The sequence below is a fragment of the Pteropus vampyrus genome, unplaced genomic scaffold (assembly GCF_000151845.1).
Source record: "Pteropus vampyrus isolate Shadow unplaced genomic scaffold, Pvam_2.0 Scaffold390, whole genome shotgun sequence".
NCBI classification, from domain to species: Eukaryota; Metazoa; Chordata; class Mammalia; order Chiroptera; family Pteropodidae; genus Pteropus; species Pteropus vampyrus.
The window spans coordinates 2,264,217-2,289,927 of record NW_011889171.1 but is presented as its reverse complement, the minus strand read 5'-3'; the positions used below and the strand labels follow the sequence as shown (position 1 = coordinate 2,289,927).

At 41.8% G+C, this 25,711-nt stretch overlaps 3 protein-coding genes and 1 pseudogene across 6 annotated transcripts in view; 1 reads left to right on the top strand and 3 right to left on the bottom strand.

The window, feature by feature from the left end:
• Positions 1–344: 344 nt before the first annotated feature.
• SLC25A5 (solute carrier family 25 member 5) lies at positions 345–3,244 on the bottom strand. The gene is made up of 4 exons (XM_011380195.1): positions 3,024–3,244; positions 1,531–2,017; positions 1,145–1,285; positions 345–763 (listed from the first exon to the last, which is right to left on the bottom strand). Exons 1-4 carry the CDS (start codon positions 3,132–3,134, stop codon positions 606–608), a joined length of 897 nt encoding a protein of 298 aa, XP_011378497.1. The 5' UTR covers positions 3,135–3,244; the 3' UTR covers positions 345–605.
• A 126-nt stretch (positions 3,245–3,370) lies between these two features.
• Positions 3,371–25,711, top strand: part of LOC105305567 (A-kinase anchor protein 17B) — a 147,346-nt gene continuing 125,005 nt past the window's right edge. For 3 of the 4 annotated variants that reach the window (XM_011380224.2, XM_023523293.1, XM_023523294.1), the window contains exons 1-2: positions 3,371–3,553; positions 24,366–24,437. The gene's annotated coding sequence lies outside the window, so the exon portion shown is untranslated. The remainder of the gene's footprint in view (positions 3,554–24,365; positions 24,438–25,711) is intronic. The other variant, XM_023523298.1, reaches the window with a different exon arrangement.
• LOC111731658 lies at positions 11,977–12,095 on the bottom strand (annotated as a pseudogene).
• SLC25A43 (solute carrier family 25 member 43) overlaps positions 12,635–25,711 on the bottom strand; it is a 33,162-nt gene continuing 20,085 nt past the window's right edge. The window contains exons 4-5 of the mRNA XM_011380193.2: positions 14,533–14,667; positions 12,635–13,841 (exon numbers count right to left, since the gene is read on the bottom strand). Of these exons, the coding sequence (XP_011378495.1) occupies positions 13,641–13,841; positions 14,533–14,667 (336 nt within the window). The 3' untranslated portion in view covers positions 12,635–13,640. The remainder of the gene's footprint in view (positions 13,842–14,532; positions 14,668–25,711) is intronic.

The following is a 25,711-nucleotide window of genomic DNA, read 5'->3' as shown; positions in this document are numbered from 1 at the left end:
TTTCGGCTTATATTTCTTTATTAATAACCATAGGACTAGGAAAGGCAGGTATCATTTACTTTTTGGAGAAAGCTCATTCAGCTATGACCATCCACAGGCCATGAACCAATGGTTTTGGATGCAGTGGGCCTGAGTTTCATTTTGCTAAGGTACTGGGAATGTTGATCAGTCACACAACCAAGCTATTCTTTGATAAGTGGATGGCTGAAGATTGGTTTTAAAGAAAGCTCTACAGATCTCAGGAGATACTGTAGCAGTTATTAAACATGCAGCACTTCCTCAAATGTAGCACTTACTAAATTATAAAATACATTTTTATAAGAAAATAAACCACACAAACAAAATTGTATTTCAGATACTTTTTATTTCTTCAAATTTATTATTAGGAGTGACTGAAATAAAAAATATAATTGAGTCCCATCATTATCATGATCATCATGGAAATAGCTTTAGGAGAAAACTGGTCGGATGAATATTATTGCTTCCCATTTTCAACCAGTAAATAGTTGCCACTGATAAATAGCCAACAGTCTGTCAAGAATGCTCAAAGATATGTTACATAACACAACATGCCTGTTCACGGGGAAAAAAGACTAGGAAATAACTTATGTGAACTTCTTGATTTCATCATACAAGACAAGCACAAAAGCACCACCCATGCCTCTGAGAACGTTGGACCATGCACCCTTGAAAAAAGCTTTGCTTCCTTCATCACGAGCAATCTTCCTCCAGCAGTCGAGCGTGCCCGTGTACATGATATCAGCTGCAAAGAATAGTGACATGGAGTTGGTCAGGAAAGGCTGATTAAAGTCCTAAGATTTATGAGACTAAACCAGGGCCCCACCTCTAAGAGATGATGTCAGTTTTTTAAAAGCCAACATTTTACACGTCAGTGTGGGCAATACTGAAATATTAATGCTGTGACAATAGAACAGCAATGTGTAGACTACCCATTGGACTTAACCTCTAATACCATTTAAGCACCCTCATTCACAGGCATCCAAAGGACCCACTCAAAGGCAACTGTGCAGCAGACGCAGTCCCAATCCCACGATCTGAACAGACTGCCATTTTTCAAGTCAGGAATCCCTAGTGTATGCCTGTGCCCCATGCCCACGTCTTCATCTTCTGCTCAAGAACTTACTTCCTTTGCGCCCTGACTGCATCATCATGCGACGACGAACAGTGTCAAATGGATAGGAAGTTAACCCAGCCACCGCAGTGACGGATTGTGCGATCATCCAGCTGATGAAGATGTGAGTATTCTTGGGGTCTGGAAGCATTCCTGAGAATAGGAAAGAGACACCTTTACCAGAAAGCAGTTTTACCTACTTGTTTCCCACATCGCCCTAACTAACTTATCTGTAACACAAGGATTGTACTGGATGACCTTGGATGCCTTAAGTGATTACAAAAAAAAAAAACAAAAAAAAAAACAAAAAAAACCTCTGGCTCTTGGAAACTTAGGATGGCATAATTATCTTTTAAAGTGTCTCATAAGAACACAGGTTCAAAGCACATAGCACTTACCCTTTGCAGTGTCATAGATACCGAAGTAGGCAGCTCGGTAAATGATAATACCCTGCACGGACACATTAAAGCCTTGGTACAGGCCCCTAATCCCATCAGATTTGTAGATCTTAACCAGGCAGTCACCGAGGCCTTTGAATTCCCTTTCAGCTCCAGCTTTGCCCACATCAGCAGCTAGACGGGTACGGGCAAAATCAAGAGGATACACAAAACACAAGGAGGTGGCCCCAGCGGCACCACCTGATGCCAGATTGCCTGCAAAGTAGCGCCAGAACTGGGTTCTCTTGTCCACACCACCTAGGAAGATCTGCTTGTATTTATCTTTGAAGGCAAAGTTGAGAGCCTGGGTGGGGAAGTATCTGATGACATTGGCCAGGTTACCACGCCAGAAGGATAGTACTCCCTGCTCCTTGGGGATACGAACCACGCAGTCTATAATGCCCTTGTACTGCTTATCTGCGGTGATTTGCTTGCTGGCATGCTGCACCTGACAGACAAGGAGGCCAACAAAGACGAGTTACAACCATGGAGAAGGGAAAAGGGAAGGGAATATATCGTCTCAACGTGGCTTAAGGTTAGCTCCCTCCCTCCATCTAGTCCTCTGTATTGTAGGCCCGACCATCCTAACACTCAGACGCTCACAGGTGGATGAGGTGATCTGCACCAGTAGGGGCATTAAGCCTCCACCCGTTTGGTTGGGGAGCGGGTATCCTTAAACGGACCCATGACCTTTACACCTGGGAGAAAGGTCGGTCCCAGGTTCCGAGATATTAAGGCGAGTCCCACGTAGGGCGCGGTCACTTTGGTGACCAGGGCCTACGCCTCAGCTCTCCAGAGCTGTTTCCCTCCCGCTCCGCCCCCACTCTTCTCCTAGAGGTTACCTGCGGGCCACTGCACCCCCCCACGCCGCCAGTCCCGGCGCGCCCTACAGAGCCGGAACGGGCGAGCGCGCGGCGCAGGCACGCAGGCCGCGGGGGCGCGCCGGCGGCTGCGCGGAGGCGGATGCAGCAGGCACGCGCGCTTCCCGGGGCCAGCTTCCGGCCAGGCGGGGCTGGAGCGCGGCCGCTCGACCTTCCGCGTGGCCTCCCCAAGGCTGTGATCTCCTTGCCGCGACCTTGAGGTCTTCGGTAAGGCCAGGTGTTCTTTCGAGAAAGCGCTGGCTTTCAGGCTTTGCCCTTGACCCCAAGGCCCAGGGAGATAGTCATTCTCGGACTGCCCCGTCCGAGTTTGCGGCCTCCAGGGTGCCGAGGCCCCGGCCTTCTTCACCTCCCTCCGCCCTCGACCCCCTCCTAGATCCGGAACTTCGGGTCATTGAAGCACCTTCCTTAAGTTTGCCTTTTGGTCCACCTCTGCAACCACCCCGGCCCCCACGCTGCCACTTCTTCTGGCCTGTTTAAACAGTTCGCCCACTTCCATCGCTGGGGCCCCGATTTCTGCGCGACTCCCCCCGTTCCCCCCACTTCGTGGTCAGGCTCTCTGACCCCAGGACGTACCTGCAGCAGCAGCTTGACCCGCTCGATGGGTGCTACCGCCGTCTTGGAGATGGCTGCAGCCACTCCACCTGCCAGGAAGTCCTTGGCGAAGGACACAGCGGCATCTGTCATGTTGAAAAGGAAGAAAAGGCGGACGACTGCGGAACTAGATTAGGAACCGGTTGGAACTCGGAGGCTCTGGGGCGGAGCAAAGCAAATGGCCGATTTATATATGGGGAGCCGGCGCCCGGGTGGCCGGCGTCGGGGGCGGGCCCGGCGGTGCGCGGGGCGGCGGGACCGCTGAGTGGCTCGGCGCTGGCGGGGGGTGGTGATGCGGGGAGGTGATGGGGGAGGAGCCGCAGAGTCGAGGCCAGGCCTCGCTCCGCACTCCCCGCCTGCTCCGCAGCACCTGACCTGGCCGGAGGGAGGAGCGGCCCCAGGGAATACCCAGCATCGCGACACTGAACCCCAGGAGAAGCCTGCGAGCGCGGAGCGACGCCGAGATCACCATGTGCGTGGACAAAAGCCTCTGGAGCAGGGCCGGGACAAGGGTGAGGCGCAGGATTTAAGGGGATGCAAACAAAACAAAACAAAAAAAACCGCACGAAAACAACAACAAAAAACCCTTGGTAATTAAGATAAATAATATTCTATGCAATATTTAAAAAGTTTTTTACAGGCAAACTACAGCCCGCTGGCCCGTCGCCTGTTTTATAGTAAAGTTTAATTGAAGCCCAAGGCCTGGGATTAGGGTGAGACGAATGAGGCAGAGTTATGCAAGTGTGGGAGTCGAATGGGGCGTGGGGTGTCCTGATTTTTGCATTACTTTTCAGTTCTTGAAATAGTGCATTAAAAATCATTAGTTACTAAGTTATTCGGCTTCCACTTAAAATTCGTGCCAAGGCAAGTGCCTCACTCTAGACCTGGCACTGCCCTGAAGCTTGGCCAGAAGCTGGAGGAAATTGGGGGAACAGCAGAGCTGGGACACTGTCAACGTGCTCCAGACTCCGGTTTGCACATCTGCTGGGGGTAGGATTATTTTAGTCGGAAGCTCAAAATATAGAGGTCGTACAGGTAAGGTTAAGAGGCTGTGAACTAGGTTGGCATTTGGCTGCCTGGACTCCAGGTAAAGTGTCCTTGGATTGAGTAGGTTCCTGAATTCCAGAAACGTTTAGAGGAATCAGAATTAGATTGTCGGCCATTGTGTCAGTGGACGAGTGCTTAATGAGCCCCTTAATCCCTGCACTGGGTAAGCATTTGCCACACATGTGCTTAAAAACCTACTTGTTTGTTTGAATGCACTCTCTTAGGTTCAGAACAGGAGTCAACAGTGTAACAACAGTGTTTATAAAAAAGGATAACTGTTGAAAACTTGGAATTGCAGCTGCACTCTAGGTGCCTAGTATGTTGAAGACATAGAGGGCATATCCCTCACTTTCTTGCCCTCTTCCACCTTCTATCAAAGGACCCAATTCCAGGATTGTCAAGTCCTTCTAAGTATACTTTGCAATTTGTTAGTCTTTCCAAGAACCCTAGCACACACCACAAGTGTTCAAGCAGAGTGAGTTTGAATCCAGCTTTGTTGATCCTGGGGCATATCTTTGACCTGTGTTCATAAGAAACTTTGCTACTTTTCTCATTAGCTGATTGTAACAGTGATGCAGCTGGATATAGAAATGACCTTATTGTACAGTTTCAGAGAATGTTTGAGTATATTCTCTGGAAGTGATAGTCACTCCTCTGCTACTACTAGGGAGAGAATTAACAGCTAAAGCAAAAATCTACAGAGCATTTTATTTAGAGAGAGGTGGTTTTTTAAAATACATTTCAAAATAACATTCAAAACCTTTCTGATTTGAACCTTGACATTCTGATTAATGCATTTTTATTCAAATGTTAATTACTCTTCGAAATGCCTGGCTATCACTTATCTAACCTTTTTCTACCTCTCACTGGCCACATCTGCTACTCCCTTTGAGCATGATGTCCTTATTGTGTTTCATTACAGTTCCATTTCATTGTTTCAAGTACTTCTACATTTATTGTTCTGTCAGATTTCCATCTTTCCACAAAAAGATAATCAAATAATTACATAGAATTTGTCCCTTCTCAGTCTTTGGGTACCTAAGTGTAGTTTTACTGAAGATGAAATACATTATGGGTCATTTAAAAGCAACTTCATGCCATGAGTTGGCATTTTTCCAAATCCACTGTCAGCTGGCGCTCTCCTAGTTGTCTATGACCAGGTATACTTCAAGGAGTCAGATGTTCTCAAAAGTGTCAAGGTCATGAAAAATGAAGACCGTCACAGATTAAAGGAGACTAAAGAGAATGACAGCTTAATGACAATATAGAATCCTGTATTGGATCTTGGACCAGAAAAAAGACATTGGTGGTACTACTGATGAAATTTGAATATCTGTGGATTCATTAATAGTATTCTACCAATACTATTCTTAGTTACAGTGGTTATATAAGATGTTAACATTTGGAGAAGAGTGAAAGATATATGGAAATTCTTTATACTGTTTTTTTGGGTCATATTTTTATGTCTAAAGGTTAAAAAAAAATTAAAAAAAAAAAAGAAACCAGTAGCAAGAGCCCTGGAAAATAGAGACTAATATTAATGATAATGATGTTGATAATTATATATGGCTGGTCAATTCATGAAAAATGAATTTCTCCAGTGAGGCAGAGTGGGGGCTGTGTTAGTAACTACTGTGTTTCTGGAAGCTATGTAAATTACAAGTATAATTAAGAAAGGAACTAAAGCTAAGGCAGTAATTCTCAAGAAAAGGAAGAGTGTCAGAAATGATACTTAACGGTCTCAGTTACCTACATACCGATACCCAGACTATGGTTAATAAAGTGAATATAAAATGTTAATATAAGCAGGAAAACACAGTTTTATAGGTATTGTTCAAACTTGGTAGAATGGGACTTCTGACTGGCATCTAGAAAATAAAGGATAAACCCATTCAGAGAGGTACTATATAAAAGGAGAGCAGAATAGTAGTAATATATCAAGAAGGTATAACCAGTAATTGATTGGCTGAAGGGGGAAAAACATTCAGTGAAAATGACAGGGAGAAATTAAAGTGCTTGTAGTTGTGGAAGTATACAAGAGACTGACTAGATAGATAAAAGCCCTGAATATTGCTTCTTAAAACCATCACATAGGCGAGAAATGGTGATCGGAGACATAAACCATGAAGTATTTACTGGAAGGTTCATTATTGTAATGGCAATACACTATTACAATAGTGTATTGTAATTTTTTTTAGCTTAAATGTTATTTATTTTATGAATAGGTAATATATTCACAAAGTTCAAAAGTTTTAAAGGTACTAAAAGGTATACAGTAAACAACCTACATTCCATTCCTGGAAGCTATACACTGGATAAATTCTTGATTCTCTTGCTGATAACTATAGTTCTCAGAAGACTGAAGAAGCAGAGAGGTAGATTGCTAAAGTGGGCTTAATCCTGACAATAAATAGGGAAGATATGGTTGGCAAAGTAAAAGTGACAAGAATCTTGGAGAAACTGACCATGCCATCTGGATCTGTTAAACAAAAGAGTGCTAGGCATGGTCACATAGGTCAACAAATATGCATGCACATGTGTGAGTGAGTGAGAGACACAGAAAGAGAGGCAGATGTTAAAAGATCAGAAAAACGATAAATATGATCTGACCAAACACCAAAACAGAAAGATAGCTCGAGAGGGCAAGATATTCCAAAGATAAGATTCAGACCTGTACAATTTGGACAAAATTCCAGTGAGAAATTAAAAAGGGAGAGAGATCTAATAAACTAAAATGTCAGATTTTGAAAGTATATATATAGATGACAGAAGGAGGGCTAGGCTTTCAAGGACGAAGACCAAAATGTATCAGACCTCTAGGAACTTAGTCAGAATGGCTAAGGCCAGAATAAACCCAGGCTTACACAATGGGAAGGACCACAATAAAAGATTCTAATTCTCTATTCAGTGCAGGACATTTAAGGATGAGGAGCTAGAACTTAACGATAGTTAAGTGAAAACTAAGGGTCTTAGTTGACTGTGAGTCGACAATGCCAGAAAATGTTCATGAGTATTGAATTGGGCCAAGAGGATGATGATTAACAGATCAGGGGGACTTTCAGTCCCACTTGGACCTCTGCTAGCCAACCCGTAGGGCTTTATGCTTACTTCTGGATGCCATGTTTAAGAGGACATTAACAAACTGGAACATTCAAAGAAGGCAGTCAGGAAAAGGAAGTGCCTGTAAATCACATCATATGGGAAATGGCTGCATTAGAGATATTTAACTAGGAATGAGCTTTGGGTGAGGAGGGACACCCTAACTGTCTCTATAATTGAAGGACTGTCAGGTGGAAGAGAATGAGATGTTCTATATGAAATCAATACCAGCTGGTAGAGGTTTCATGAAGGTAGACTTCAGCTGAACAAGAAATAACTTTCTGAAATATTAGCTACTTAAGTGTAGAATGGCTTGCTAACTTCTTGTTGCTGGAAATTTTAAGAGTTGTGGTGGAATGGCCACTTGTCAGGGACACTGCAGAGGAGATTGCTGTGTTGGCTGGGAAGAGTTCTGCTCCACTCCAATTGTGAGATTCTTTGGCTCTGTGCTTTTGTATCTGTAAGACTGAATTGGATTTGAGCATTCGTGTTTGGGAATCTGGGACAAAATAAGAAGAGAGAATTAATTTAGCTCAGTGGTCAACAGGGTGGGCTCTGGAGCCAGACTGCTTGAGTTCAAATTTTGGCTCTGCCACTTGCTGTCAAGCCTTGGGTAAGTTCCTTAACCTCTCCAAACTTCATTGTCTTCAGGTATAAAATGGGAATGACAGTAGTACCTATACCTTGAAGTACTTTAGGAAGATCACACACACACACACACACACACACACACACACACACACACACGCTTGTTAAATGCTTGCTACGTACCAGCTCTGTGCATATAGGTAATATAGGTAATATATGCACAGAGCTGGTACGTAGCAAGCATTTAATACATGCTAGATTTTATTAATACTAAGAAAAATACCAACTTAGGTTGCCCAATTCTGAGTTTTAATGACCAATTGCTCCACCCCTGCTTAAGTGGTAAACCAGTTCTCTGTCCCTGGTAAAGGCCTTACCTATAATCTGGTAACCATATCAGAGGCCATATAAGCACGATTAGAGTCTCTAAGAGGTGCCCAGATCAAGCACCCTAAGTTTTCAGACCTGGCTTGCATTTGTGAAATGGAAGACCATCACATCACACTTGTGTTTGCAGTGTAATTACTGAGGAGAAAACAAGGCTCATTGTTTGTAGGCCAATCTTGCTCAAGTCTCTAGTCTCTCACTTCAGTTTCTGGAACAATCTTGCTCAAGAAACCAGTGATTCCTTCTTGCTTAGCATTTAAAGCCCCTTTTCTCTTTCATTTCTGGCCTCTCTGCAGCAGGCTTAGAAAGCATTTGATAGATTCCAGCCCTGAGGTAACTGTTTAAAATTGAGGTATAATTATCACACAATAAATTTGTACATATTTAAAGGATAGAATTGGTAAGTTTTTTTTTACATATGTATATGCCTATAAAATTATCACAGTTAAGATAGCGAATGTATCAATCACCACCCTAAATTTTCTTGCTCCCCATTGTAATCCCTCCCTCTCTCTCCAAGCAATCACTGATCTGCTTTCCGTCACTGTAGATTAGTTTGTATTTCCTAGAATTTCATATAAATGGAATCATAAAGCATGTACCTTTTTGGGGGAGGGTGTTGCGGCTTCTTTCACTTGATATACATATATATTTTTTAGATTTCATCCATGCTTTTTTGTGTATCAGTAGTCAATTCCTTTCAATTGCTAAGTAGTTCCATCATATGGATATATCACATTTGGGTCATTTCCACTTTTTGCCTATTATGAATGATGCTGCTATAAACATGCCTGTACAAATTTTGATGTGGACATATGTTTTCATTTATCTGGTGTATATACCTAGGAGTGGAATTGCTGGGTCATATGGGATCTCCATGTAGAGCCATTTGAGGAATTGCCAGACTATAAAATGATTGTACCATTTTACATCCCCAACAGCAGGGTAAAAGTTCTAGTTCTTCCACATATTGAGGCCTTTCTTTAGCCACTGTCTCCTCAATGTCATTTTTGTTGCTTCCCCCTGCCCTAGGAGTTTCTTCCCATCCACTACTTTGGCGGTCTTATTCAGTCTATTGCTTTAAATGCCCAAATTTCTGTCTCCAGCCACCACGTTCTACTGAACTCCAGACTTGTCCCAGTTTACCCAGGACAGTTCTGGTTTATGCTTATTATCCTGACATTATTATTAATACTGTTCTGATCCATTAGTTTTCTATCGCTGTTACAACAAATTACTGCGAACTCAGTGGCTTAAGCAACACAGATTTATTATCTTACAGTTATGGAGATCAGAAGTCTGATGTAAGTTTCACTGGACTAAAATCTGACTGGACTGCAACCCTTTCTGGAGTCTGTCAGGAAAAGCCTATTTCTTGGCTCATTCAGGTTGTTGGCTGAGTTCAGTTTCTTGTGGTTGTAAGCCTGAAGTCCCCATTTCCTTACCGGCAGTCAACTCAGGGTTATTCTCAGCTTCTAGAGGCCATCCTCATTTCTTGGCTCCTGGGCAGTTTTTTCTTCAAAGCCAGCAACAGTGAGTCATACTCTTCTCATGCCCCACTTCTTCTGCTTCTTGTTCTGTCCTGAGTCTCTCTGACCAACTCTTCTACCTCCCTCTTCCACTTTTAAGGACTCATGTGATTAGATGAGCCTGCCTAGGTAAACCAGGATAATCTCTCCATCTCAATATCCTTCACCTTAATTACATTTGCAAAGTCTCTTTTGCAACGTAAGGTAAATGTTCATAGGTCCTAGGGATTAGGATGTGAACACCCTTCGGGAGGTCATTATTCTGTCTACCACAACTGGTTTGGACAATTACACAGACAGCCTATGTTCCAGACATCTACTTGGATGTCTTCTGGGGCATTTTGAATTTAATATGTCCAAAAGAAACGACAGATAGACATTTGTTTCTATTATGGTGACATTGGTTAATGAAATCCAATAAGTTTCAAGTGTACAGTTCAACAGTAAATCATATTTATATTGCATTGCGTGTTCACCCCCCAGTTAGATTTCTTTCTGTCACCATGTGTTTGAGCCCTTTTACCCCATCAACCTCCCCCCTCCCCAAAAGAGACCTTTTAATTCCTTCCTCGCCAAAACTCTGGCCCTTACCAACCTTACCCATATTAGCAAAAGTCAACATTACCTATCTTGTTAATTAAATTGAAAGCCAAAAACCTAGGTGCCATTTCGATTCCTTCCTTTTATTCCAGGCGTTCAATCACTCAGCAAATCCTGCTGAATCCAACTCCGAAATATGTCTTGAACCCATTCACTTCTTTCCATCTTTTCGACTATCATTCTAGTCCAAGCTATCATGTCTTACTTGGACTTTGTAATAGTCTCTTAACTGATCCTCCTACTCACAGCCTTGCTTCTCTCCAATCTATTATCCACACAGCAGCCAGAGGTAAATTTTAAAATTTTAAAAATGAAAATCATTTTGATTGTGTGTTTCTCTGTATAAAAGCTTTCAATGACTCCCCACTGCATTTAGAGTAAAATCTAACTTCTTACTATCACCCAGATAGCCACATATGATCTGGCCCTCTATCCAACCTCATTTCATATACTCTCTCACTCACCGCCCTTTGGCTATACTCACCCCTTTTCTGTTTACTAAGTCTTTTCCCACTACCAACACCACTTTGGCACCTTCTGTTTTCTTGGCCAGGAATGCTCTTCCTAGTTCTTTCCATGATTGGCTCTATTTCACCCTCTAGGTCTCATCTCAAATGTCACCTCTTAAAATAGCTTTCCCTGGCTCCCTGATTTAAAATATTTCCCTCATCCCCACATATTTCTCTAATAAAGCACCCTGTTTATTTTCCTGATAATATTAGTCTATAATTACCTAACTTGTTGATTCATTTCTTTATTGACTGCTGCTTTCACTAGAATGTAAGTGCCATGTGGGCAAGGACCTTATATGACTTATGTAGTAGAGTGCCCAGCAGTTGAATAAATGCGTGAAGCCAGTCTTCTTACTCTATATCCCAAACACCTTTTCCTTGCTTCCGTCTCTGTGACACTGCGTAGGACCTGCCTTCAACCTGCAATGCCCTCCAGCTTATTCTTTACCAACTAATATCCTCTCACTTCCTTCAAAACTTAGTTCCAAACTCATCACCTCCAAAACCTGCTCATTATTGGCCCCTCTCATCCGATGATCCTGTTAATCATTGATCCAGTATACATAGAGCCCTTTAGCAATCTTGTAAACCAGTGGTCCCCAATCCTTTTGGCACCAGGGACCAGTGTTCCTATGAGAATCTAATGCCTGATGATCGGAGGTGGAGCTGAGGCTAGTGCTGGGGAGCAGCTGCAAACACAGTAGAAGCTTTGCTTGCTTGCCTGACACTCACCTCCTGTTGTGCGGCCCTGTTCCTAACAGGCCACAGACCCATTACTGGTCCACGTTCTTGGGGTTGGGGACCCCTGCTGTAAACTGTTGTTACCAGATTATTATGCCTTTACTCATATTTGCTTTGTAATCATAGTTATTTCATGTATGCAGGTAAGTTTTGTTCCTTAAGACTGTAAGTTACTCCTAGGTCAAAATTGCATCACACTTTATAATCCTCCTAAAGTACTTAGTCCAGTTTGGTGCACACTGCCAGCCATAAAGCAGAATACTCTTTTCATACCTCTGAGAATAATGCAAGTAGCTGGAAGTTCATTTTAGGAACAGAACTAGTTTTATTATTATTATTTTTTAATTTTTTTTTTAGGCAAGGCAACCCTTGGTTGACCTCACAGATTGCAAGGGCCTTGTCAGTTTACAATCCCTAATTTTTGATTTTTTACACCTATAGTACCTGATCTTCCTAGGTGGTCTCCCATCCAAGTACTAACCAGGCCCGACCCTGCTTAGCTTCTGAGATCAGACGGGATTGGGCTTGTTCAGAGTGGCATGGCTGTAGACTAGAACTAGAGTTTTAAAGAGTTGTTTTGAAATTAGAAAAATGAGGCATATGCTTTTCTCTACTTACTTTATTAAAAAAAATTTAAAAAAAACTGCAGCTCAGAAAATATTCCTGGGTGTGGCAGTAGCAAGAACTTAGTTATCTATCTCATAATACCTGTGGAAGAATACACAGAAGATATAATGATAGGATGTAAGTAACCTGAGGTTAGGATTTTAGACTTAGTAAAAAAGTTTAAAATTTTTTTGCAGCTTCCAGAACTTTAAAAAAGTTGTTTATTTCAAGGATAATAAAGAATAACAAATGAGCTATTCACCCTGGGTAAAGAGTTTGCCATCCTCCAAATTCTAACAGATTGGGCTACAGATGAAATTTTCATGTGCATATTAACTGTTAGTCTGCATAAAACATAATCTGCTATAGCAGTTGGAAAAATGAGTTATTTTGGTATATTTCAATAGGAGAGTTTAAAGATTTTGGCCAGTATATATTTAACCATATATATTATAACTCAGATTAATAATAAATGACCAACAAGTCATTTTTCTTTGGAAAATAAATTTAATAGGGAAAAATACTTCCAACATACTGAAAGCCTATGTGTGTGTATAAATTATCATCTTAATGTTAGACATCGTTTTTTTAATGCATAGATAGGCATTCAGTTATATAAACTTGACATAGAATCCCCAAGGTGGAACGATCCAAAATTTGATTTTTTAAAAAATTTAGTAGAGATGATTATTAGTTCGAAGTAGTTGTTAGTTACATTTTTTTTTTTTTTTTGGTATGTGTGTCAAATGTTCTATTTGATCCTTTCTAGGCAACTGGGACATCTTGTGAGAATAACTTAAGTTGACTAAATAATTTATTTTCAGGGTAGGCTTGCAAAGCAAGTTAAAAAGGCAGAGAATTTAGGCCACTTAAAGTATACATGGCTTCAATTGGAAGAAGGTCCTTTGGGGCATAATTATGCAGTCATGGTAAAAACTGCCTTCTTGTAACACAAGATTCTAAGCCTGGGATGCTTCAAAATTAAATAAAAGGTGGTTCTACTATGATAGTGATAACTTTTAAATGTCAAAACATTTCCATTTAGCTTCTGATAAGGCATAATTTACACTGTGGTGTGTGCACTCATAAGTCAGCAAAGACTATGAGTTCCACAATGATTACATTGAGAAGTCTTAGGTCAGATTGAGCAAAACTAGGCTGATGTGGGTTAGTGTAAGCTGTGACCCTGTGACTGAGCACACGACATGGTCTCTGGTCAGCCACTTCAACTACACGTTACTGTGAGATGTCATGGCAGTGCCCTTTCTTTGGTGTTGGATAAATGGCACATATCATTACTGTTATAAAATCGGTGGAATGTCATGGTAGGAAACCAAGTGACAAAGTTGTTCCCAGGGATATCAGTTTGGAGCTTAGAGGTGGCATATGGCTGACTGTTATCATTTCTCCATTCATGTGCAATTATGAGGCTACATTTATCTGTGATTGCAATATGTCTTCAGTCAGTGCACTTCTAGTTCCATTTGGTTTTAAAGAGTTGGTTTTCTAGACTCTAATTTTCCAGTTTTGAAGAATTTCTTTAATTCCCGTAATTCCTGGGGTTTCAAACTCTGATCCACTCCTGGGGTCAGTTTATAGCTCAGAGGAGACACAATGTAGCCATTTTGGTATAGACAGATTCTCTTGCAGAACTCAAAGGTGCCGAACATAACTCCAAAATATGGAACTATCTGTTTAGAAAGAAAATGAAAATCATGTTAAAATCTTAAAAGAAAAATCAATACATCTGCAATCAACTTGAATCAGGGCAAACCGAGTTAAAGGCTGTGGACAAGACAACATGATAATTCTTTTTGGAATCAAGGATGATGATGTGTGGGGGATGAAGAATGGCAGAACGGTTGAAGGGCCTAAGAGAAACACGGGTCTGGGTTAATATGCACATAGACAATCTGATATTTCCCGTCCATGTATGCTTGTCTTGATTGGAACCATGTATGTGTCAACTTGTGCAAGGTTAATCCAGAGTTCTTAACCTTTTCTTTTTTATTGTCATGGAATTGTTTTGAGAATGTGATGAAAGCTATGATCCTCTCACCAGAGAGAAGCATATGTGCACACACATATGAATTTCTGCATACAATTTTAGGATAGGGGTTTAGGTTCTCCTTAGGAGTCTAAGAGCCCCCATAGTAGGAACCTCTACACTAAATGCTCAGTTCCTCTGGGGTGGAGTATCAGATATCCCAACACTGCACAGGGTCCCCCCTCTTCGTGGCTGACAGCCAGCCTGTACTAGTGGGCCTTGTGCTACCATCAGTGCTAGAGGGGATGTTTCCATGCAAACTATAGGGGGAGTGGCAAAGGAACAGGTTAGAACTAGAAGAGACAGAAGCAGTAGAGACTGACCACTCCTCTCACCTTCAGTAAGTTGGCTGCCAATCCATTCCAGAGTCCCAGCACCCCTCGGGCCTTCACTATCTGCTGGAAGCAGTCCATGGCTCCTGAGAAATGGACATCTACTCCTCCACAGTGGGGAAGGTAGGGGCTCTGAGCCTGGCAAGAAATAGAAAGTGGGATGAGGTAATTTAGTTACCAGGAAATACATGTTCTAGTGAAAGTAGCCAGAGTCTCAAGTCTAGACTCTGGATGCCATGCTCCAGGCCAACATGATGGCAGAGAATGGCTGCCACAGGGCTCTTCCTGTTCTAGGGGCTTAGAATGACTATTAATATACAGTAAAGTCATGACAACTCATTCACATATCTGTGGCTTATTCTGCTTGAAAGGAAGCAGCCATTTATTTGGGACAGACTCAACTTCATACTTAACATTCCTTCCCAACCTATGCCCTCTGGACATGACCAACACACTCCCATGCCCTTAACCTTTTTAAAGTGCCCCTGTTTCCTTGTCTTAATTGATTGATTCCCGCCCCCCCATACCTGTTTAGACCAGTTTGAGCTGCTATAACAGAATACCATAGACTGGGTGCCTTAAACAACAGTTCTTACAGTTCTGGAGGCTGAAAAGCCCAAGGCTGAGATCAAGTTGCCAGCAGATTCGGTGTCTGGTGAGAACCTACTTCCTGGTTTGCAGACAGCCACCTTCTTGCTGTGTTCTCCCATGGTGGAATGAGAGATCATCTCTCTGTCTCTTCTTATAATGGCACTGATCCCATTCATGAGGGATCCACCCTCATGACCTAATCACCTACCGAAGGCCCCACCTCCAAATAATATCACACCGAGGACTAGGGCTTCCACATATTAATTTAGGGGGCTCACAATTATTCAGTCCATAGCAAGAGGCAACCAGCAATACATGCTTGCCTTTGTGTTCTGAATATCGGTTTAGTATGACACTTGTAGAGGCATTTATTCCTAGCATACCATGAGCTCCAGTGTTAGCATAAACAATACATTCAGTGTACATGCTGTGTCAGCCACATTCAGTGATGATGTGTGGGTAACTTGTCAAGGACTAAGACAGCATTCTCAGTCACGGGCATTAGGAGACAGTATATCTTAGTGGGGCTAGAGCTTCATCCTGCATCAAACAGACCCAGATTCAAGTCGATGCTTTGTCTCATGTGCTGTGATGTGGGAGATTTATCCTTTCACTGACTCTATTTTATCATCTATAAAACAGTGCTAATAAGATAATACTACCCATTTCATGAGGCTTTTATGAAGATTAAATGAACTGGAACATGTAAAGTACTTGGTGTAATGCCTGACACCTAACACTCAGTAAATATGGCCTGTTTTTTTTTTTTTTTTTTTTTTTTTTAACTTCACGACCATCCATGTGGCTTATTTGAGCCTGGTCACAGGTAAACAGTTATATTTAGGAAAACCTACTAGTGACACTGATATTAAGGAGAATTTGGTTTGACATTTACTGAGTGCCTAATATGTGCAATGAAGAGTGCTAGACCCTGAAGAACTAGGATAGTGAGGAAGGCCCAGTGCCTACCTCCATAAGTCTGCCAGCCCAGATAGTATACTGAGATAACTCGTACCAGATAGACTGTGCCAAAGCACTGGTCTAAACAGGCAGGGCGGGGCGGGGCAGGGGATCAATCAATTAAGACAAGGAAACAGGGTCACTTTAAAAAGGTTAGAGGCATGGGAGTGTGTTGGTCATGTCCAGAGGGCGTAGGTTAGGAAGGAATGTTAAGTGTGAAGTTGAGTCTGTCCCAAATAAATGGCTGCTTCCTTTCAAGCAGAATAAGCCACAGATATGTGAATGAGGTGTCAGGACTTTACCCCGAAAAGAAAAAGGAATGGTAAGGCTGTAAGTGTTCCTCAACCCTTAGCTGTATTAGGCTAACCAGGGAAGCTTTTCAGAACAACTACTGGGATCCGCCCCTCGACATTGCAATTTAACTGACCTAGGGTGACGCCTGGACATCACCATTTTTTGGCAAGCTCCCTGGGTGATTCTGATGTGTACACAAGGTTGAGGATCACTGGCATAGGCCCTCCACCAGTGCCTGAGCACATGGCAGCTCAGGGCTCAGACTTGAGTCTACTAGCTTGCTGCTGATACTGAGAGTATCTGGGGAAAGCACATGGGCCCTAAAGCCAGACTGTGTGGACTGAGTCCCTGCTTTGCCACTCACTAGCTCTGTTACCTTGAGCTAGTTGCCTTGACCTTTCTGATCTTCAAGTTCCTCATCTGTAAAATGGGATAATAATACCTACTTATAGGATTGTTGTCAAAATTAAATGAAATACATATGAAGTGCTTAGAATAACATTTGATATATAGCAAGCACTATATAAGTAACCACTATTATTAATATCATTATTATTTATTAACTAAACCTGGAGAAGAGACAAGTATGCTGAATACTGAACCAATCCACTAGACTGGAATGCTAGACTGCCATTTGTCCAAACTGTATCTTAACTAGTAAAGAGTGATAGACATGTCACCCTGCTAGTCACAAGAACCTGAACTTAAACTCCCTCCACACTAACCCAGGCAATTATCTCAGATGTCTAGTTCTGATCTATGGCTCCTGGGATGCACATGCTGCATTTTGCAGCATATCATCATCTGAAAAAAATCAGAGGAGCCAGGACCTGGCTTTGCCACCATCTATATAACCTTGACCAATTCATTTGGTTTTTTGAACCTTAGTTTCTTCAAATGTCAAGTGAGGCAATTGGAATTAAATGACCTTGTAGGCCCTTTCTCCATCCTATAATCCATGCTGTTGGCCCTACTGCACACTCCTTCCTGCCTCTAAGCTTTCAAACCTGCCATTTCTTCTGCCTAGCTTAGTCTCTTATTAATCAAAACAGACATCACTTCCTCCAGGAAGTCTTCTCAGATCCCCAAAGTCAGGAGCCTTGTAAACATTTTGGTCACCCTGTACTTCTCTTTCATGGAATGTGACAAATTTTGTACTGATTTGGTGTATAATTGTTCCTTTCACGTGTACTCCCCCCACTACCCTGACTTCCCCGAACTATAAATACCATGAGGGTAGTGACCATGTCAGTCTTGTTTGTGGTTTTATCTCCAAAGCCTACCAACATGCCTGGCATGCAGTATGTGCTCAATACATTTAGAGGAAAGAAGGAACAAATTTGCAGTAGATGAAGATGAAAGACAAATACTTCAAAGGCAAGGTACTTGATGGTTTCTGTGATAAACTCCACAGAGGCCTTACAGCAGAGGCAACATTTCAGGTTGTTCATTCTTTCCGTGAGTACTGAAATAAACAATACTTTATAAATATATAAAACTCAAATCCTTTGACCAAAGCATTCCTACTTCTAGGAATTTATTCTATGGATATATATGCCCATGTGGGAACTGATGTATGTTATTAGGATTTTTTTTTTTTTGCAGCATTGTTAGTAACATATTCTAAATGTCCACCAATAGGGGGCTAAAAAAAAAATAACATCATACTATAGAATACTGCGTCATCATTTTAAAATATGTGGCAGCTCCACCTGGACCGATATGGTGTCATCTCCAAGAAACATGTTTAGGTGAGAAAAATGGTGCAGGAGAATATATGTAGTATGCTGCTGGTTACCTAAAAACAAAAATAACATAAATGTACATGTTTATGTGTATGTTTGCATAGACCATCTTTGGAAAGATTCAGGTGAGAAACTGGAAACTACAGTGTTGTCTCTGCAGAGAACTGGGAGGCCAAGGGACAAAGATTGGGAAAGACTTACTTTTCAAGGTATACTCTTTGCACCTTTTGGATTTTGTATTACATATACATGTTATCAAAGCAAAAGGTGGAGTATATAATTTTAAAAGAGCATTAATCAAGAAAATGAGAAGATAAGCCACAGACTGGGAGAAAGTATTTGCAAAAGGCACAACTAATGAACAACAATCATTATCCAAAATATACAAAGAACTCTTAAAACTCAACAATAAGAGAACAACCCAATTAAAAAATGAGCCAAAGACCTTAACAGATACGTTACCAAAGATATACAGATGGTAAATAAGCACATGGAAAGATGCTCTACATCATATGTCATCAAGGAAATTAAAATTAAAAAACCATGAGATACCACTACACACATATCAGAATGTCAAAAATCCAGAACACTCGCACCACCAAATGCTGGTGAGGATATGGAGCAACAGGGATTCTCATTTATTGCTGGTGAGAATGCAAAATGGTACAGCCACTTTGCAAGGCAGTTTGGCGGTTTCTTACAAAACTAAACATTATTCTTTTTAAATTTTATTAAATTTACTGAAGTGACATTGGTTATAGGTTTCAGGTGTACAATACTATAATACTTCATCTGTATATTGCATTGTGTGTTCATCAACTAAAGTCAAACGTTCCGTCACCGTATATTTGACCCCCGTTACTTTTTCTACCTCTCCCATACCCCCTTTTCCCTCTGGTAACCACTAAACTTGCTATGTCTGTAAGTTTTTGTTTGTCTTGTTCATTTGTTGCTTTTAGATTTATATCCCATGTATGAGCGACATCATGTAGTTCTTGACTTTTTCCATCTGACATTCTCTTTAGCATAATATTCTCAAGATCCATCCATTCTCAATACTATCATCAGAAATGGCAGTATTTCATCTTTTCTTATTGCTGAGTAGTATTCCATTGTATATATATACCACATCTTCTTTCTCCAATCATCTATCGAAGGACATCCATGTCTTGGCCACTGTGAATATTGCTGCACTGAACATAGGGGTACACATATCTTTGTGAATAAATGTTTTCAAATATTTTGGGTAGATACCCAGAAGAGGGATTGCTGGGTCATATGGTAATCTTATTCTTAATTTTTTGAGGAAACTCTTTACTGTTATCCATAGTTCCTTTTTCTTCACATGCTCTCCAACACTTGTTATTACTTGTCTTATTGATACTAGCCATGCTAACAGGTAAACTAAACATACTCTTAACATATGATCCAGCAACTGTGCTGATTGGATTAGATCTTGGTATTTACCCAAAGAAGTTGAAAACTTACGTCCATACAAAGACCTGCACATGCAAATGGATGTTTGTAGCAGCTTTATTCATAATTGCCAAAGCTTGGAAAAAACAAGATGCCATTCAGTAGGTGAATGGATAAATTGTGGTACATCCAGGCAATGGAATATTATTCAGCATGAAAGAGAAATGAGCTATGAAGCCATGAAAAGACATTGGGAGCGGGGGTGGGGGGGTGAGGGACTTTAAATACATATGACTAAGTGAAAAAAGCCAATGTGAGAAGGCTACATACTGTGTGACTCCAATTATATGACATTCTGGAAAACTATGGAAACAATAAAAAGATCAGTGGTTGCCAGGGTTTCGGGGAGAGGGGAGCGGTGAATAGTCAGAGTACACAGGATTTTTAGGGCAATGGAAATACTCTGTATAGTACTATAATGATGGATACATGTCATTATACATCTATCTCTCCAAATCCATAGAATGTACCCCCAGAGTGAGCCCTAAGGTAAATTATGGACTTTGGGTGATTACGATATATCAATGTAGGTTCCTCAGTTCTAACAAACGCAGCTACACAGGGGGCATGTGGGAAATCTCTGTACTGTCCTCTTAATTAAAAATATTTTTTTAAATTAAAGTATAGTTGGCATACAATACTATATTAGTTTCAAGTGTATAGCATAGTGACTGGACATTTCTATGCCTTGCAATATGATTACCATGATAAGTCTATTAACCATTGATCACTGTGCAAAGTTATTATAATATTATTGACTATATTCCCTGTGTTGTACATACACTACATCCCTGTGGCTTATTTATTTTATAACTGGAAATTTGTACTTCTTATTCCCCTTCACCTTTTTCACCCATCCTCCAGCCTTTCCTCTCAATTTTGTCAACCTAACACTGCTCTAAAAAAAGTAAAAGTCGATTAAAAAAGAGCATTTGAGAGGAAAGAAAAAAGAAAAGGAAAAAAAGGAAAGAGTCTGCTAGTTGGAGCAAATAGGAGCTCAGAACCTTTTGCTTGTCATTTGGAAATGACTTTATCTTCTGTGGCCATATAGGACACAAACTGGAGGCCAAGCTGTCCAATTCCAAAACTATCTGAGGACATACCCATGTGGAAGGCAGTTGTGGTGGGAGGCTTGTGTCTTTTGGCAAATACTCAATAATGAAACAAAAAAAGCCAATCGTATTGAAGTAAGAGGACCTCTCTGTCCTGTGAACCACATGGCCCAAGTTTCTCTTGGCAGAGCCAGGTCCCCAAGAGCAGTCCTCGTACAGCTGGGATGCACTCCTGCTCTGTAGTGGGGAAGTCCACAAAAGGGGGTATAGGCAGCTGCCCCAGCATGACCCACTTACAAGCTAACCTCCATCCTGGCCACAGTGCATGCCTCACGGTTCAGCAGCAGGCCAGAGGACTGACCAGCTGCTCAGAAAGCCCACGATAACAATGGGGGAAGCAAGCAAATGGACAGCAGTTTAGCATTATGCTTTGAAACAGAGAAGAAACAGTCAGCTCCTGTGTGATGGTGGGGGGTGGGGTGGGGAAACCAAAAGTGCAGCTGGGCCAGACTACAGAAAGCAATTGAGATGCAAGTGAGCGGAGCTGCTTGAGTTGCCCAGGCCAAGGCCATGGGATCAATGGCTGGAAGAGCCAACTTTTAGTGTCACATTTAATGGGAGTGAGATCGGGCAGAAAGGGTAAAGAAAAAGATTTGGAAAATGACAGTTTTCAGGAGGCTGAGAATATACAGATATATGCAGTACTTGCACATGGTAGCCTCAAAGTAAATGTTTGTTAAAGGAACCCAACAAATGAATAATGAACTCTCCTACTATCCGTGGTCGCCATTATCTATAGGGATCCAGGATCTTTTGAGGCTTTGTGGTGCTAGCTCATTTGTGTATTTATAGCAATCATAGGAAACACAGAAACACACCTGGACCGGACCAGCTTTTATAGTTTTAATCATGCCTTCAATGCCATGCATAGATTTTGAAGAGATGCTTCAAGGACAATAAAAATAGCACCTCAGCTTTATTGAATATTTATCATGTGACCTGGCCCTGTATCTGCATTAACCCAATTCAGTCTCTTCTGAGGACATATGAGCTAGGCATTATGCTTATCTCCTTGTTTTACAGATGAAGATGATGAGGCTAAAAGAGGCTACATGGCTTATCCAAGTTCATGCAGGAGTAAGAGGCAGGGCTGGCGTCCAAAGTCCACACTCCTGACTATGGATCTACTCTGCCCGTTAAAGCGTTAAGATGAGCGTAGCTACCCAAAACAAGCAATAGCTGCATGGGGAAAAGGAGGTGAAAACTGTTTCTAAAGCTGCAGTGGGGATGTCCACAAAAGGGAGTATAAGGCAGCTGCCTTCATCATGGCCCACCTACAAACTAACCCTCCATCCTATTTGTAATGCTGGCTTGAAGCCAGCAGAGGAGGGGGCAGCAAGCTCCAGTCATCTCCTGACAGCAGATGACTGCAGATGACTGCTCACAGCTGCGGGTCTTTCTTGGCTGATGGCAGGCCTTTTCTGAGACTTTCTTTCCCTTTTCTCTACCTCTCTCTTCACCCCCAATCTGGAGGTGAGGTAGGAGTGGGGAGAGAGGTAAGCTCCCATCTTAGCTGTTGTTACTGCTTAGCTGGAGCTCAAAGAAGCCCTCTTAGGACAAGCGGGGCCATTTTGATTTAAGCCAGCTCAGGTTAGGAGAAAAGGGCAGAGTGATTTTACAGAGTGGAATGAAGGTGCCTCCCTATTCCCTCCTTGCCTACTCTCTAGGGACAGTCTTGTTTCCTTGATCAACAATGGCTCTCCCTAACATATTTAGGCACTCTATACCTTTAGAGGAAAAAAAAAAAAAGAGTTTTCCTTTCCCTACGCCTTAACAATGATGCTCCAACAAAGCCGCTGCATCTAAGGGATGTCCAGACATCTACCTGGAGGCAAAAAGTGTCCTTTTTTCTTAGACTGCCAAGGCAATGCTACCAACTTAGGCAGAAGAAATTAGTCCCCAAAGGGGCCAGACCCAAAAGTAAGACAACAGCAAGGAGATGAAAATGCAACAAATTAAAAGTAATGTTTCTGTTCTCTCCTACTACCCCCAGAGCTTAGAGCCTAGCAGTGTTTGCATTTGAAGACAGGTAAGCTGGCTCTCTGTAGGGAAAATTGAGCTCTGTTCCTACTGAGAAGAGATGCCATGTCAACCAAGAAATGTTGAACCAGGCAGAAAACCGGAAACTGTTAGCACCTCCTAGCAGCTGTGATGATCATGATTTCCTTTCCTCTCCTAGGGCTTTCTTCTCAGTCCCTCTGAGCAGCATGGTCAGTTTGTGGCCAGCCAAAGGTCCATGGCTACTGAACATTCTTGTGCTCCTCATTCCATCCACCAGCTTCAAGCCTTCCACTGTCAGCCTGCCAGGGACTAAAGTAAGCCCCTGGACAGGCCAGTTTTCCAAAGATTTTTTTCCCCCCCCTCTAACTTGAGTTAACCATTCCGTGGCCAAAGCTAGGCCTTGCCTGTCTGTTTCTGAGCTTGCACACTTTTTTTTTTTTTCCAACTGCTCTTGCACTGAGTCTGTGAGAAGAAGAGTTTACCAACCCAGAATATACTTTTTGGGATATTGATTATTTTAAACTGGTTATTAAGAACCTGAAAGATGCAGAAAGAACCTCTGACTCTCTCCTTTATCTGCCTAAGGAATTCAGATAGATAATCCTGCTTAAAGAGAGCTAGTCCCTTAGCATCATAATGGAAAGTAAATGTGGCAGTGAGGAACCTAGCAACCTAGGTAGTCTGTTAGGTTCCCCCCCTCTGTGTCCCATTGTTTCTGGGTGGCCAAAGAAGAATTTGTTTACCACACGTTTGCTCTTTCTCATCCACCTGTGAATCGCCCCCTTTCCGTTTGAAATTCCAGACTCCTGTCTGCCTCATCTTAGTTCAGAATGGCATATCAGCTTCAACTGCCTAATTCGTCCTGGGGTCCCATATTATTAGGGAACACCTATTTATGATAGATTTGGTCATTATCTCCTGTTAATCTGTCTTATGTGAATTGGATTATTAGCTCAGCCAGAAGAACTTAGAAGGGAAGAAGGAAAATCATTTTTCTGCCTCTCGCTGTGAGCTCTTAATTTTCTAGGTTAGGTTTTCTTCTTCCTCATCCTCTACTCCCAAGCCCGGGACAAAAGAACTGAAAAACAAACAAACAAACGATTACCTAGCATCTAGGAACAAGCCCTGTACTCCTGGTAGATAAAGCTTGGGATTGAAGAAGGAGAGACCTGTGTTCAATCCTAGCTCCACGGCTTGCTAGCTATGTGACTGTTGGGCAAGTTGCTTATCTTCTCTGTGCCTCATTTCCTCTTCTAGAAAATAGGAATCATAACCCTACTTATTTCATAGGCTCTATAAAGAGGATGGAATGGAATAATGAACTGCCCTGTCCATATTAAATGACCAATAAATAGTAGATATTATCATATTATAATTTTTGAATATCAGGGAAAGCTTCCCTTTCATTACTTCCTCCTAACACATTTTGTTCCTATCCTTACCCCTGAAAAAAGTGCCCTCACCAAAGGATAGCACAGATTTAGACACATTCACTTACATCAGGTTACATTTACCGAAAGCAAGAAACTAACAAATACAAATTCTAAGATGTGATTTGTCAAGCACGTCCAGGTACTATATAAAGTGGTGGGAGGTTGCATTGAAGAGGGGGTGTGCAGCCAAATGGTGTCATGATTTTTTTACTCTGTCTTTTCAGCATATTTGCCTGTCTTGAAATGTTAAGAGTTGTTTGCACTGAGATAAACAGAACCTGACTGCACTCAGTGAGGTAAGGTTTAATTCTATACTCATAGACAGCGAGATCTCATAAGCCAGCCCTGAACTCCGTTTTTTTTTTTTTTTTAACAAGTATCAAGTGCTTGCTACATGAGGCTACAGGCTACGTATTGTGGGGATATACAAATGTGCAAGGCATGTATCTCAAATTCAAGGAGCTCGCAGTCTGGAGAGAATACTGACAGATTATAACACAAGAAACCATGTAACATGGGCCTAAGAGAGCTATATAGGGAGAGTGTGAGAGTGTGCTATGGGCATTCAGAAGGGGGAAGACTCCTGCTGGAAGAGGTGAGAGACTTCAGGAGCTGGCTTTTATAAGGTGGAGAGAAAGAACTATGGTGTAGAGATGGGAGAAGTTGAGATATGTAGAGAAATGCTATGGAAATTCAAATGGCTGGGTTAGAGGGTACACACAGTTTAACAGCATCATTTAAAAGGGATTGTTCACCCACAAAGCTCCTGGAACAAAATAACAGTGCCCTTGGCGGTGGGGGTGGGGTTGAACGTGAAAACATAGCATCTGCAATTATTGATAGAGGACATTGTTTGTGGCTTTTCCCGCCCCACAACTCCCTCCTCAGTGGTTCGGAACACCCTATTGTGGCTCTATAAAGGCAAAACACCTGCCTTTAACCATCAAGATAGGGCAGCTCTTTTGGGGGTGGGAAAAACAGTCATTTATCAAACAAAAGCAACAGATATGTGCTATTTTAGGTCAGAAGACAGCCACCACTGAGGCAAACCTCAGCTGAGTTTTTAAGGAGATGGAGATAGATGCTCTAAGCAGAGGTGCCTGAAATGTGAAATACACTTATTTAGGGAGATAGGGGAGGTGGACAAAGATCATTTTGATTGAATTGGAGACTTGAATAGAGCAGAGGTTATAAAAAGTTGTATTTTGTTTAGCCCAGGCAGTATTTAACTATTTTTATTTGCCAACATTGAAAAATGGGGAGGTTTTACATAAAAATCTGGATTTTAAGTTCCCTTGAAAAAACTGGGCCCGTATTTCTAAATGGCATCTATCCTTTGGAGGAGAGCTTGCCACAGCCCCCACTGGGCTCACTTTATTCCTTCCTGCTATTCACATTTAGATGCTAATCACATTTTGTGAGCACAGTGCAGTTAGCTCTCCAGAATGCTTTTGAAAGCCAAAAGACTTGATGGCTCAGAATGCATTTGAAAGCTTATTTTTTAGTGAGTGAATGTATGTTATCTGGGTTTTCCTGTTGTGTGTGTGTGTGTGTGTGTGTGTGTGTGTGT

What these genes read in the sequence shown, in the direction of transcription:
- SLC25A5 (XM_011380195.1), bottom strand. Translation starts at nt 3,134, where the DNA reads ATGACAGATGCCGCTGTGTCCTTCGCCAAGGACTTCCTGGCAGGTGGA. An exon ending in GGGTCAAGCTGCTGCTGCAG is followed by an intron (nt 2,018 to 3,023) that starts GTACGTCCTGGG and finishes CTTGTCTGTCAG; the next exon opens with GTGCAGCATGCCAGCAAGCA. An exon ending in GCAGTCAGGGCGCAAAGGAA is followed by an intron (nt 764 to 1,144) that starts GTAAGTTCTTGA and finishes TATTCTTTGCAG; the next exon opens with CTGATATCATGTACACGGGC.